This window comes from Lissotriton vulgaris, chromosome 10 (genome assembly GCF_964263255.1).
Source record: "Lissotriton vulgaris chromosome 10, aLisVul1.2, whole genome shotgun sequence".
Classification (NCBI taxonomy): domain Eukaryota; kingdom Metazoa; phylum Chordata; class Amphibia; order Caudata; family Salamandridae; genus Lissotriton; species Lissotriton vulgaris.
This window is the reverse complement of record NC_141698.1, coordinates 141,279,091-141,293,459: the sequence shown is the minus strand read 5'-3', so window position 1 is coordinate 141,293,459 and position 14,369 is coordinate 141,279,091. Positions and strand designations below refer to the sequence as shown.

The 14,369-nt window shown below is 40.6% G+C and overlaps 1 protein-coding gene across 1 annotated transcript in view; it reads left to right on the top strand.

Annotated features, from left to right (window-relative positions):
* CACNA1H (calcium voltage-gated channel subunit alpha1 H) overlaps positions 1–14,369 on the top strand; it is a 1,502,131-nt gene that overhangs the window by 962,411 nt on the left and 525,351 nt on the right. Inside the window, exon 10 of the mRNA XM_086940723.1 lies at positions 10,743–11,164. Coding sequence (XP_086796849.1) covers positions 10,743–11,164 — 422 coding nt within the window. The remainder of the gene's footprint in view (positions 1–10,742; positions 11,165–14,369) is intronic.

Sequence of the window (14,369 nt, the reverse complement as noted above, 5' to 3'; positions counted from 1 at the left end):
CGGCCTCTTTAGTGGTGCCCAATGATGAAGCATGTCATCACTAGGTGGTGAGTGAGGGCTTTCCTAACCGACCTAAGTGAGGCCGTTTTTTCAATTCTTTTTGCTCCTTTGTTTGGTCTTGTTAAACCTTATGACACTCTTTTTCTGTTTAAAAGAACAGACTGAGTAACCAATTTGGTTCAAATTTTCCTTCTTTCACTTTCTCCAAACATGGACCAAATAAGCTCCTCCTAGTTGAGAAGAGCTACATTTTTTGTGAAAGAATTACAATGGGGTCCAACTTTCGAAGCCTATTTCACCTAACAATAGCAGGTGATTTCCTAATTGAATTCTCCTAACTATGAACTTGGATGTTCAGATCCTTTGGCCAAGAAGAAAAAGAAGGAAAGTCTTGAGGCCTAAAGGTTTAATGAATTCCGGATTGACGAGTAACATTCAGAAAAGAAAATCATATTTGTGTCATTGACATTCTCAGATAAAGTGCAGTGTCACATATCACTCTAAGCTGATGGAATTCCAACAACCACTTTTGCGACTCAGTTGGCCTTATTCTATTTGCAGAAAGGTTTATAGGGGCCCTAATCTGAAAAGAGTGTGGCAAGAACCCTTTACATCCCTCCTCCTGCTTTTTACAATCCCACATTAAATTAAATTTTTTGACAAGTAGGCAATGCTCATATGTCAGGTGGCATAGATGGCCATTCAGTTGCTGGTTGCTAAGGATATTTGCACCTACTAAGGGCAGTGGGATGTCTCTAAATTCAGCAACTGCTTCTGACTTCTGCTATAATAGAAGGTCATACATTCAAATCTCAGCAAGGCCAGCTCAGAAATACTTTCTTCGGAGGATGGTAAATTGAGTACAAATAACTTGTATAATAATGTAACATATCATTTAGAGTGCTGAGAAATAGAAGAAGTGAAACATAAAAAAGAACCTATTATTCAAACCCTGCATTCTTAACAACTCCATCAGCACAAAACAATTCCCTGCTTTTTCACATTTCTAGCCTGTGGTATGGTGCGTAGTGGCACCGGTCATAGACTTGAAAAATAATCTTGTTGATGCTTCATGAGAATGAAAACCTGGATTGTCTGTCCCCTAGAAATGATGGAAGTCCAAGTACCCACATTGCAAGCCAGTGGCTTGTCGACACTTGAGGAGCCCCCCTGCAAAGTACATAGAGGGCCCCCCTTCTGGACTTCCTCAGGAGCTCTCAGGCCAGGGTCTGTGCTGAGGGGGCCCTCCTGGAGCTTGGGCCCCCACACTACGGGAGGTGCGGGGGCCTTCGCTTCACCACTGTTGCAAGCCTGAATATTCATCCCATCCTGCAGGGCAGCACAGCAAGCAAGGCAGAAGTTATTCCAAAGCAGCAGTCCAGCAGAGTGGCAGTAATTCAGCAGAACTGCAATCCTTCTTCTTGGCAGAGTACTCACAGGCCCAGAAGTGTATTGAAGTGGTGGTATCTGAGCTCCAGTATGCATACCAGCTGTGCCTTTGTAGTGAGGAAGGCTTCAAAGACATTCCTTTAAAGTGCACAGAGCACCTTCCTTCCTGTCCTAGCTCCAGACTCAATACAGGGAGGTATGCAGCCCTTTGTGTCGGGACAGGACACAGCCTATTCTGTTGTAAATGAGGCTGGGTCCGTCTCCTCCCGCTCATCCTTCAGGATGGGCCAGCATGTCACACCTAAGCTCAAATTGTATGAGACTGTCTAAGGGGAATACACAAAATCCCAACTGTCACCCACCCCAGACATGATCAGAGACGGACAGCAAGTACAAAAATGCAAAATTAAGAAAATGCCAACTTTCTCAAAGTGGCATTGTCAGAATTGTAATTTAAAATCTGACTACACCATAAATTTGTTTTTTAAATTGTAATTCCAGAGGCACCAACTTAAAGGGTTTATCTTTTCCCAATTGGTTATAGCATCTATAAAATGGAATAAGGTAGACCAAATGTTATCCTATGGGAGAGATAGGCTTTGCTGCAGTGCAAAGCGACTTTGAGATGTTTCTGTGCCAGGACATGTAAAACTTGAACGTACATGGTCTGCCTTTTAAATACACTGACCCCTGCCATCTGGGTTATCCAGGGCCTATCTTAGGGTGACATATGTATAAAAAGAGAAGTTTTGGGCCTAGCAAAAGCTTTATTTTACCAGGGTGCCATGGCAGTGTAAATTGCAAATACAGGCTCAGCAATAGCAGGCCTGAGACATGGTTAGAGGGCTACTTAAGTGAGTCTCACAAGCAGTGCTGCAGGGTCACTAGCAGCATTTAATTTACAGGCCCTGGGCACATACTAAGGACATTTAAGTAAATTAAATATGCCAAATGGCTATGAGCCATGTTTAGAGGAAAGAGTGCATGCAATTTAGCATTGATTAGCAGTGTTAAAGTGCTTAGAGTCCTTTGGCCAACAAAAATGAATTCATCAAAAATTAGGAGAAGGGAGTCAAAAAGGTTTAGGGGTGACTGCAGAAATATCAATTTGCAACATTTATTTTATTAATTATTAATGTAAATTGTTTTATACTTACTTGTTGTATTTATATTTTAGGTGAGGGCTGCTAGCTTTGTAGGGGTATAGGGTGGGAATGTAATTAAATAATAATTAAATTATTAATATTTTTAAATGATAATTAATTATTACATTGTTTATTATGTCAATTGTTTACTTGTTTTTAATTTATATATATATATATTTATGTAATTTAATCTTGTTTATATTAGGAGTTTTTTTTTAAATACAATATTTGGGTTATTCAAATGTGTAAAGGGTTTGAAGTGAAGTACTTACCCTACTTTTGAACAGATTGGAATTTGAATAGTAAATCTTATAGTCCAACAATGTTCCTACTGTTGCATAACCTGAAGTGGGAAGAATACATTTAACACTTCTAAAGTCCAACACTTTCCATACTGTTGCACACACTGCAGTGGGAATAGTAATTTTAATACTTTCGAAGTCCAACACTTTCCTTACTGTAACATAGACTGGAGTGGGAATAGTAAATGTAATGTTACTGAAGTCCAACACTTTTCGTACAGTAGCACAGACTGGAGTGGCAATAGTAAATCTTTCCCTCTGAAGTTCGATGCTTTCCATACTGTTGTACAGACAGGAGTGAGAGTAGTAAATTTAACACCTCTGAAGTCCAATGCTTTCCCTACTGTTGCACAGATTTGAGTGGGAATAGTAAATGTAATCCCTCTGAAGTCCAACGTTTTCCTTACTCTTACAGTACTTTTAATAAATGTCTTCTTGGGGGTTTTAAATTTGTAATATTTCATCTATAGCCTAAATTAACTAATATATCATTGCTGTTGAATTGGATATATATATATATATATATATATTCACTGAAAAAACCATAGGTTATAGACCATATATAGTTAGGAATTTGCATTTACAAAACCTTGAAAATTCACTGAAAAAACCATAGGTTAGAGACCATATATAGTTAGCTGGCCATTTTATTGATATAAAACCAATGAAATTCCATATATAGTTAGTTGCACTAACTATATATTTCGCGCATCCGCAATCCAATGCTGATGATGTCACATATTATATCATTCATGACATGGTCAGTGACATCACTGATGACATCACTGATGACATCTCAAATGACATCACTGATGACAACATCCAGTGACTGTATGTTTCTGTAAAGGTAAAATATGTCTTACATATTGAAGAATGAGTGGATGTATAAGTGTCTGGATGAAGGATTTAGTAGGTGCATGACTGACTGTATGAGTGAGTGATTAAATGTGTCTCACTGAGTGCATGGGTTAGTGACTAAACTGTCTTAATTTGTGCATCACTATGTCTGTTGTTCTGTAAACTGCTGCATGTGTTGATCAGTAGCTATATGAGTAACTATATGGGGTATTGATTGGTTGCCCAAGTATTTGTATGGGAGACTGAGTGTGTGTGTGGGTGGCTGGGAGGTGTATGACTCTGTGCATAGATGTGTAAGCAGTTGATTCACTAGATGTATGGGTTCAAAAGTGCATGTGGAAACAGCTGTATGGGCGGTTGACTGTGTGCAGGAGTGTATTGGTGAGTGAATGGATTTCTCAGTGCTACATGTCAAAGTAAGTACATATGTAAAACACAGTACATGTGAGAGTTGACATATATAAATAACTGTGCATAAGAGCCAGTGAATGTGTGAGTGGCTGTATGGATCCTTGTGAACTTGTATCAGGGATTGTATAAGAGAGTAAATATGTGTTAGTATATGTTTGAATAAGTAAGGTGTGTATAACTGTATAGTTGAGGAAATGGAGGTGTGATTGATTCTTTGCATGACTGACTAGGTGTGTGAGTAACTCCATGGATGAGTGACAGTCTGTGAGTGTTTTTTTACACTGAGTGTATCTAAGGTTATATTAGAGTCTGAAGAGGTTCATCGTATTATCACATGAATGATGTCATCAGTGATGTGATCAGTAATGTCAAATGAGATGTCATCAGTGATGTAATCAGTGATGTCATTTGAGATGTCATCAGTGATGTCATCAGTGATGTCATCAGTGATGTCATTTGAGATGTCATCAGTGATGTCATCAGTGATGTCACTGACCATGTCATGAATGATGTAATATGTGACATCATCAGCATTGGATTGCGGATGCGCGAAATATATAGTTAGTGCAATTAACTATATATGGAATTTCATTGGTTGTATATCAATAAAATGTCCAGCTAACTATATATGGGCTCTAACCTGTGGTTTTTTCAGTGAATTTTCAAGGTTTTGTAAATGCAAATTCCTAACTATATATGGTCTATAACCTATGGTTTTTTCAGTGAATTTCATTGGTTTTTAAAAGCTAATATCTATAGCTGTAAAATATATTCTTTATTACGTGACGTATCACGTAGCCACGTGAGACGCCTCATGACGCGTCGCATAACCGTGACGTATCGGCTCTGCAGCGCAAACAAAACCCGTAATGTAAGCGCTTCGGAGCACGCATACGGATATATATATTTTTTTTAACCTTAATTAGACAAAATCCAAACGTGCACATATCTTGAGGCCTTCAAACAAACAGTCCCTACAATTTTGCCAAGTTTGGTGGAAATCTATTCCCTTAAATTTTATTTTACTGTTTCTCTTGGTTTTCCCCTTGTTACGCTTACCGGAACGCTACCCGGTACGCGTCGCATAACCGTGACGTATCGGCTCTGCAGCGCAAACAAAACCTGTAATGTAAGCGCTTCGGAGCACGCTTACAGATATATATATATTTTTTTAACCTTAATTAGACAAAAACCACATGTGCACATATCTTGAGGCCTTCAAACAAACAGTCCCTACAATTTTGCCAAGTTTGGTGGAAATCTATTCCCTTAAATTTTATTTAACTGTCTCTTAGTTTTCCCCTTGTTACGCTTACCGGAACGCTACCCGGTACGCGAACCGGACGCTCCAAAAACACAAGATGGCGGACTCCTGTTACGCTGCCGGTTAGCTGCCCGGTTCACGTACCGGGAAGCGCCTCTACCGCGAAAAATCGCAAAAAAAATGTTTTTTATTTTTTGCCCCGCGGGGCACTTTAATAGCCCCCTCATCAATCCTAGGGGGTCAGGAGGGGTCTACCTTACCCCATTTCCTTCATTTACACCTTTTTTTTTTTCCACCTCTTGTCTCTCGATCCTACCGAGAGACAAGATGGCGGCCGATCCGGACTGTTTACAATGTAGACAGACACCGGAGAGCCAATCAGCTTCGCTTCGCGAAGTTCCGTTACGCGTCAGGTACGCGAACCGGGGCGCTAACCGGAGCGCTGTCACAGATATATCCGTTTTTTAACACGTTAATTTCTCAAAATCCACTGGAGCACATATATTGAGACATAGCAAAGGCATGTCGGGCAAACCATATCTACAATTTTGCCAAGTTTCGTGTAAATCCATTCAGCCGTTCGAGCTAAAAGTGATTCCAACCGCCCAATGGAAAAATGAATGGGAAAAACGCGTTTTGGGACCCCCCTTTTTTCTCGGCCCCCCCTTGAGGAAACCCCCCCAAATTTTCAGAAATCCCATAGGAAAAAAATCCTAACTATATATACCTACTGGCGACCGCCAGTAGGTAATATATATATATATATACATATATACATATATATATATATATATATATATATATATATATATATATAGATATATATATACATATATATATATCTATATATATATATATATATATATATATATATATATATATATATATGTATATATATGTATGTATATATATGTATGTATATATATGTATGTATATATATATATATATATATATATATATATATATATATATATATATATATATATATATATATATATATATATATATATATATATATATATATATATATATATATATATATATGTTGCCATTAGCTTGGAGGCGCACACAAAGACACAAGTAGGCCCCTGTTTTTGCAACAAGGTCCTCTTTAATTCATTAGAAACCGGCATTCTTTCCCAAAGTTGTCTGTGCAAGGTCCTACGCGTGTCTTTGTGTGTGCCTCCAAGCTAATGGCAACTTTCTTTGATATTTAACGGCCAGCCTGGCTCGTGGAGTACGCACGGCCAATAAATCACATGGACTGCAGCGGGACACGAGAGCCTCGCAACACGGAAAGACCAAGCCTGCCTCAGATATAGAAATTGGCCTCCCTTACACAAATACCCACTGGAGGGTTAAAGCAACGAAAAGAGAGGATTACTGGCAGCCACTTTGGGTAAAAGGATGACGAACTTCAACCTACAAGTCCCAGCATGCCTGCAGGCTGAACACCGAAGTCAGCCCACCTGGGGGCAGGTATTGCTGTTTCAAAAGCGGAACTTGTTGAGAAGCTGCTGCCACAATCAGTCCCGGTCCGTGATCAAGAGGCAGGAGCCTCGAAACGCGTAGGACCTTGCACAGACAACTTTGGGAAAGAATGCCGGTTTCTAATGAATTAAAGAGGACCTCGTTGCAAAAACAGGGGTCCTACTTGTGTCTGTGTGCGCCTCCAAGCTAATGGCAACTTTCTTTGATATATATATATCTATATATATCCAACCAACAATGCCCTGATTCGAGAAAGAGACAAAGGCAGGGTGCTTTGACACCAGGAATTTTATTAAAACCAGCGTGATAGTCCAAAGTTCAATTTAATCACACCCAATGCGTTTCAAAGCGAGGGCGGCTTCTTTATCAGGGGTAAAGTCACAGTGAAATGGAGCTGCTTTGCCGTGTACTTAACCGCATGCATCAATTAATCACAGGTGTGTTAGTCACACAGCATGCTGGTACACGTAGTTCAATATCCGAGCACTTGTATTACCACAGTGGGTTTCCATTCAGTTGCGGCCAGTAAAATCCATATTCTACCCAAGTGGGCCTCCGGACAAACACCACAGGTCTTTAACTTAATTTCGCTCTCCGTCCTGCCTTACATACGACGTGAGGGTTCTTCCATCGCAAGGCCCCACCACACAGTGGTGTCAGGTTCCCAGTTGCAGACAGTAAAATCCATATTCTACCCAATTCTGATCATACACAGTAAACTAGTAAGCCAATATTTTACCAGTAAAGTTTGGATCTTAGAATAGCAATAGCAATAGCAGAAATATTGCCTGACATAAATATTGTGGCATCAATATAGTTTACAAAAATATTCCTTCAATCAATGTAGATTGTTGAATATTAACTATGCTGAGGTACTATTTATGTAAACAATGTTTAGTAGATCATACATTTGTCAGAATATATTTAGGCCAAGATATTCTGGTGCCACACCACGGTAAATTAATTCTGGTTCTCCTAAACAGGACGCCTGTTACAAGTGTGTGTTTGAAAATTAAGATGGCCACCTGCACTATTCCCAGATGATAGTTTTACAGACTAGTAAGAAAATGGTAATACACTCGCATGATTTGGTTATAAACTCATGATAACATACCCTTTGGGACATGCCACATGCTGAGGAACAAATAGTGAGGTAGAACTTCTCCCAGTTGACAGACCAAAGAGTTTAACAAAAATTAGGCTCCTCCATTTGAAGAAATAGGTAGGCACTGAATAATAGTCAAATGTGTTTCCTTGTCTTAGGTTGGAAGACATCTATATTTTTCTTGTAGGTTCAAGCCTCCTTCCCTGTGCAGCTGATGGCTCTTCTCCACATCTCCACTCAGTGCTCTGTTAAATGAGAAGGCAACAACAGGGCAACAGCCACCCGAGCGCAAACGCATATTTTCTGATCATGTTCGCTATACTTGAGTGATGACTATTTCCACTTTGCCCTGCATGATCATGAGGCATCAATGATTTTAGCCTTCTGTGTGGTAAACAAATATGCAAATATCAACAATTCCTTTCAACTTTTACCAAAAAGGAAAATATAAATAAAGGAGGAAAATCATTTATTTTGACTGTGGCTCTGTGTGTTTATGGGTGTTAGACCGTTGTGTGTGTAGACATATTTGTTAGGGTCTTTCTGTGTTTGTCTACGTTTGTGTGTGTTAATCGATCTTTGTTTAACCCCTTCCACGCTCATGACGAGCTGGGCTCGTAATGGCGTAGCCTCCTCGCACGCTGATGACGAGCTCAGCTCGTCACGTAACATGCGCTTTTGAATATCTCAGCGCAGGAGCAGAATTCCGCTAGCGCGGATGCGGTTAAAAGAATGCTTATGGAATGCCTAATGAACGGTGAAACATTTTAATTCTGAAATACATCTGCTGAAAGCATGCAAATCTAATGCAATATAGTTCTAGGCCATTAGAATATCTCTCTTGCGATGTGATTCTACCTTGAGGTCAGGTTTCCAGGACAACCAGGGCATAGAGAAAGAAATCATATTGACATGCAAATTATAGATATTCTTACTTAAATGAGGATCTGCTGTATGAAAATGTGTCTCATGCATGGGTTTGATTGCTGTCCTGCGAACAGGATTCTATTGTTATCATTTTAGGTCTCTAAACCTTTATGATCTGATTAAACGTGTGTGTTCGAAATGCAAATTTGCGTCTTATAAGAGTGGAAGTTGTTTGATTTCTAAAAACTGCATAAGGATTAAGATCTGGTTCAAATAATTCCATGCAGCAGGAATTGCATGAAGGTGGATACAGGTTAGTCAGGTGTTAATGTAAGTAAAAAAGGACCCAATGGTTAACATCATGGTAACGATACGCTGTATCTCATGATGTGGTGGGGTTGGTAAGGATAATGCCTCCAGTATAGAAGGTTGATGGGTACAGCGACATCAATGTATGTCATGGTCCCAGCTCTGTGGGATCTGACAGATAATTCTACGACAGAAATCTCTAAGGTGGCACCAGAATATAGCATAGGCTTTACATTTGAATGTGTGGAACATGGCAGATACTGGTGCATTGGTAACCCTTAGAGTAATATAATATAACTGGGTGGACCGAGGTCAAGCTGTGCTTGCGTAGACAGACACATGTGTTTTACCAAACAGTAGGGGTCCATCAGAGTATTTTATAGGCTAAAGATCCGAAGTGTGGGAACAGACTATGATGAATCTAATAAACGATAAATGCAAATCCTTTGAGTTGAATAGCTTTAATTAGAACATTGGAATGTTGGGAGCTCCGTTGAAAACAATGGAGTGCTCTGGGATTATAATGGCTGGTATAAGCCTGGAGCTCCAACATTCCAATGTTTCTTTGTTCACAGCTCTGGCTGTGAACAAAGGCTTCAGGGAGACTGAGGGGATTCTAATCCCCTCACGCTTCCAAAAGGCTTTGTTTTTTTGTTAGAACATTCTGTCCTCTAGTGACAGAATGTTCTAATAGCCTTATAGCCCTTCGGCTCGGGGCCTTTAATGCTGGAGAGGGCCTTTAATAGCTGGTATAGCCCTCTACAGCGGGCTATAAGGCTATATTAACACCCACCAGGAAGGCTTGTGACTGCAGCAAGATCGTAATTGAAACTCCCCAACAGCTTGAGTCAACACATTCCAGCTGATGTCATATAGATTCTTCACAAGGAATGTTAAATTTAAAGCGCAAGTTACAACAGAATCAGCAATCCCATTGAGATAACCAGAGGATGACCTGCGCAGAAGCCCTACTGCGCTGAAACAGGTAGACACTGATTGAGGACCAACTACAAACCGATAGCCAAAGTAGGCTCTAGAGAAACATCATATGATTGACAGCAGAGAGTCACTGCGTAATCCCTGACCCGGGGGTGTGGGGTGGGGGTAAAAGAGCTTGTCTCTACTGAAGTCTTGCATGCATGGAATCATGCACATGGTGAAGCATGGGCTCCACCCACCGCTAGAGAACAATGTACCCATGACATGATCTGGATTGCTACTGTGAGCAAACAATCACTGGTCAACCGTAAATCGCTGAATACCACTCTTTGCTTTCATGCTGTTGATTAACTTAACATATCATCATCCTCTCAGCCAGAGGCTCGCGATAATATTTATATTTTGGTTGACCTGAAGAAGAGGATAAAACAGCGTGGGCATGTAAGAGCCACCTTTCTGAAAGGTCGAGCCTCTGGCCCTTGGCGCCTAAATGCTAAGCATACAAACTATTTAATGAGTAAGGTATTGACTGGGTCTGATTATGCTTGCATCATGAGCAGGGCTGAGCAGATGTTGTAAATATAGTTTTGCTTTCTGAACCAAAATGAGCAAGACAAGATTGCATTCCTGACTGATGTGCTATGCATGTTCTTTGTTTCCAGGCCTCTGTAGGACCTCCAGCAGGCACTCCAGTATGAGTGTGCCCTGCCCCTTGCCCAGTGCCCAGCCCAGCCTACTGTCCTGTGAAATGCAGAATTGCCCCTACTGTGCAAGTATCCTGGAGAACCCTGAGTTTGAGTTCAGCGATTCCGAGAGTGGTGACTCCGACACCAACGGTGTCTACGAGTTCACGCAGGACCTACGGCACGGAGATCTAAGGGATCAACTGGCGCAGCAGCAGCTGAGGCGGCAGAAGAGGAGGAACAGGAAGAAGAAGCCAAAGGAGGGAAATAAATTCAGCAAATTAATGACTGCCTTCAGCAATAGGCTGCAGAGGATCGTCGACAGCAAATACTTCAACCGTGGCATTATGATTGCCATCTTGATCAACACGTTGAGCATGGGGATTGAGTACCATGAGCAGGTAGGTCATGGCACTATTATATTTGGAGCGGGTGGCAGAGCTTGTTTTGGTCTTATTTATGAGATTCTAAATGTTTGTAGTGGTGAAGGCGGGTGCAGCCCAAGTTGCCTGACCTAGGTAGCCTTACCAATAATTTCTGCAGTGTCGTGTCTTCTAAGTTTCTCTCTTACCCTGCAAGGGTATTCAACTTACAGCAGCCAGACTTATGGTAGGAACTCATACTTTCCATCACCTCTTCACTATTATCCGCTCTTTGTATTGGCTTCCTCTGGAGGTTAGAACTGTTTTCAAGATTGGTTCTTCAGCTTATAAAATGGTTGGTGAATTGGGGAGATGAAGGAGAAATGATCATCCTGCAGCCAGTCAGTTCTTTGATTGGAAGTGCTACAAATTAAGATATATAGAACACTGACATAGTCTTTCTTGTGTCCACCTTATTCTTTTTTGCCTCCATCTTTTTGTGCTATTCCTCTGTAGTTACGGTTTAAGAAGGAACTTCAATCCTAAACTTGTTTTTTCTTTAGAATTAGAAGTTTGCTTTATTAATTCCTCCTTTTTTTGCAGCAGTTTGTTGTTTTGTTGCAGTGTTTTTGTCTGGTTTATAGTATGTTTTACATGCTGCTTCTATGTTACATAGCCTTCTCATGACTTTAGTCTGCACCAGGATAAACCAATGTGCATTTGTAGAGGATTCAGAGCAGCAGGGCTAGACAATGCCTCTTACGCCAAGACAAGTTTCATTCTTTGCCAGTGGCATAACAAAAGCCCGTGTAGGGGGCCCTGAGGTCCGGGAGGGGGGCGGGGGCTATGGTACTGGCAGGCCTGACTGGGTACAGAGTATGCCCCCCCCCCCCCCCCCCTGCATGTTCTTTGCATTGAATAATGAACAATGAATGAGACATCCTGCTCTGGTACAAAATCTATAGAGCTTGTTCAGTTAATTATTATTATTTATTATTATATTTCTTATATAGCGCCAGATTCGACCCCCGAAGGGGTATCTCCGCGCTTGCCTTGGGAACCCGTCCTGGTTTTTCCCTGTGAGATAGCCCCTACAGGGCATCCCCAAGGTGAAAGCCAGGCATCCCGCCACGGGGGGCCGTTGTGGAGATTAAGCAAGCTTAATGCCCAGAGTTGCAGAGTGTGAACCCATGATTAGGTCAGGCACCGAAGCGAGAATTATCGAGTCCATGGACATTTGAGCTCAAGACCCTGCCGCTTCGGGAATCGAACCCAGGTCCCGGGTCTGACCTCTGCTTCAGGGTCTGCCTGCTCTAACCAGTGAGCCACACTTCTCCAAATGTAACCCAGCAGGTGATGACAATAAGCACTCTTGAATGATGTGTCATCATCTGTACCTAGCTACAGGTGCAGCTAGAATTATTTCCAGGAAATTATATTGGAGAACTCAAGAAAGCCGGATTTTTAGGTTTGATGTTAGAAATGACCTTTTGATTTTACTACAATTATAATGACTGTTTGGGCTTTCAGCCAGCTTTCTTCATCCGTTGGTCTGTTCTTGTGCCATTTACATTTTTCTTCCTCACACTACAGCATGAGGCAAAAGGGCCGCCCACTTCAGCCATTGGTTCCCTTCACAGTGAGAGATAGTATTCTGCCTTTTCACAAGGAGCACATCTAAAATTCTTTCCTTCAGTACCAGTGGCTACTAAAGCAATGAGAGGTTATTAAGACCCCAAAAATATTTTTGCTTTAAGGAAAAGTTTTTTCTTTTTTTTTTCTATTATTGGCGAGGATCCGGCAGATCCCATAACAATAACATTTTTTTAAAAGCCATAACAAACAAACATTGGCAAAGACAAAAGCCTGGCAGCCAACTCCACACCTACTTGCTTTCTCAATGCTTCTTTTTTTATAGGGCGAGGTCTACAGGTATCTTTGTGATACCTCTAATTCTGGATGCTCTTCAAACACTAACAATATATTCTCTACACTTTTGCCTTCTAAATACTCTCCTTCCGATTTGTTTACTGTTAGACTTTGGCATGGGTGACAATAACTGGGATAGAGTCTTTTCAACCAGATTCAGGATTGGCCATGTGTTGTGGCACCTGGGTTTCCCCTTGGGCCAATTGGAACCTAGTAAAGTGTTAATATGCCTGTGTGATGAGTTTTCACCTCAGAGTCTGCTCAATTTAATCTTCTTTTGCAAGTATTATATTGATTTATTCTAAGAGTTTTGTTTAGTTCCTGTAGTAAGAGAATATGGTATCAGAAGATGTGCCAACACCTTGTCCTATTTGCAACACCTAAGCACCCCCTGTAAAAGCATTTGCTCCTTTTTAAAGAGTTTTATCGTCAAAAGAAAACAGATGTCATTCTAAGATCAAGCGCCTTCAGTCGCACTTGGCCACTTTATCAGATGATAACTTAGGGGCATCTGTTTGATGGGTTTGTTAAGGTTTTAGTACTTTATAGGAACTGAATTCTGGCTATCTAAAGAGTTTTAATTATTCAATGTTTTGTTATCTATTTTTGTTATGTATGTACTTATTGCTGCCTATGAATTTTGTGAGTACATGAGGTTGTAATAATGTTTTAATGACGTCTCAATAATGTTATTGCACTTTTATGGATGTTATTTATTATTAGACTTTTTTTAAACATATTACTGTTTTATCAAAATTAATTACACTGGTAGGCTGCCTAGGCATCCATCAAGATTTTCTTAAGTTACACTTTCTCTGATCTTTTTGTCTCATACTGTGACTTACACTGAAAAGTGCCCATCTCCTACTTCCCTTAGCAATTTGAATGCCTTTATGTTATCGAGTACCCACCCCGCCCTTTGCTCCGGTTTAAACCAATTTAGATACTTGAGCCTGTTATTATTGGGTGTGTGGCTTAAACCCTGCACAATTTTAGCATAATGTTATTGGGTGGACTGCAATACGCTTTTTCTTAAAAACAACAAAACGAGTAGAGGGAAACCCATCTTGTAGGGTCGTTCAGGAAAGATTAACTGTAGCACTTTTAATCAGTCTTTGAGGCCATATTCACAATTTAGCATTCACCATTGTATTCCCTTGTTAATGATTGTTAGAGTTAACCTGGATCACAGTAATTCCCCCACGTATGTCTACACTGAAGCATATTGATTCCCCTATACATGTCTAGGCAGTAACATAAAGATTCCCCTACGTGTGTCTTCATGGAAGCACAGAGATTGCCCTACACATATCTT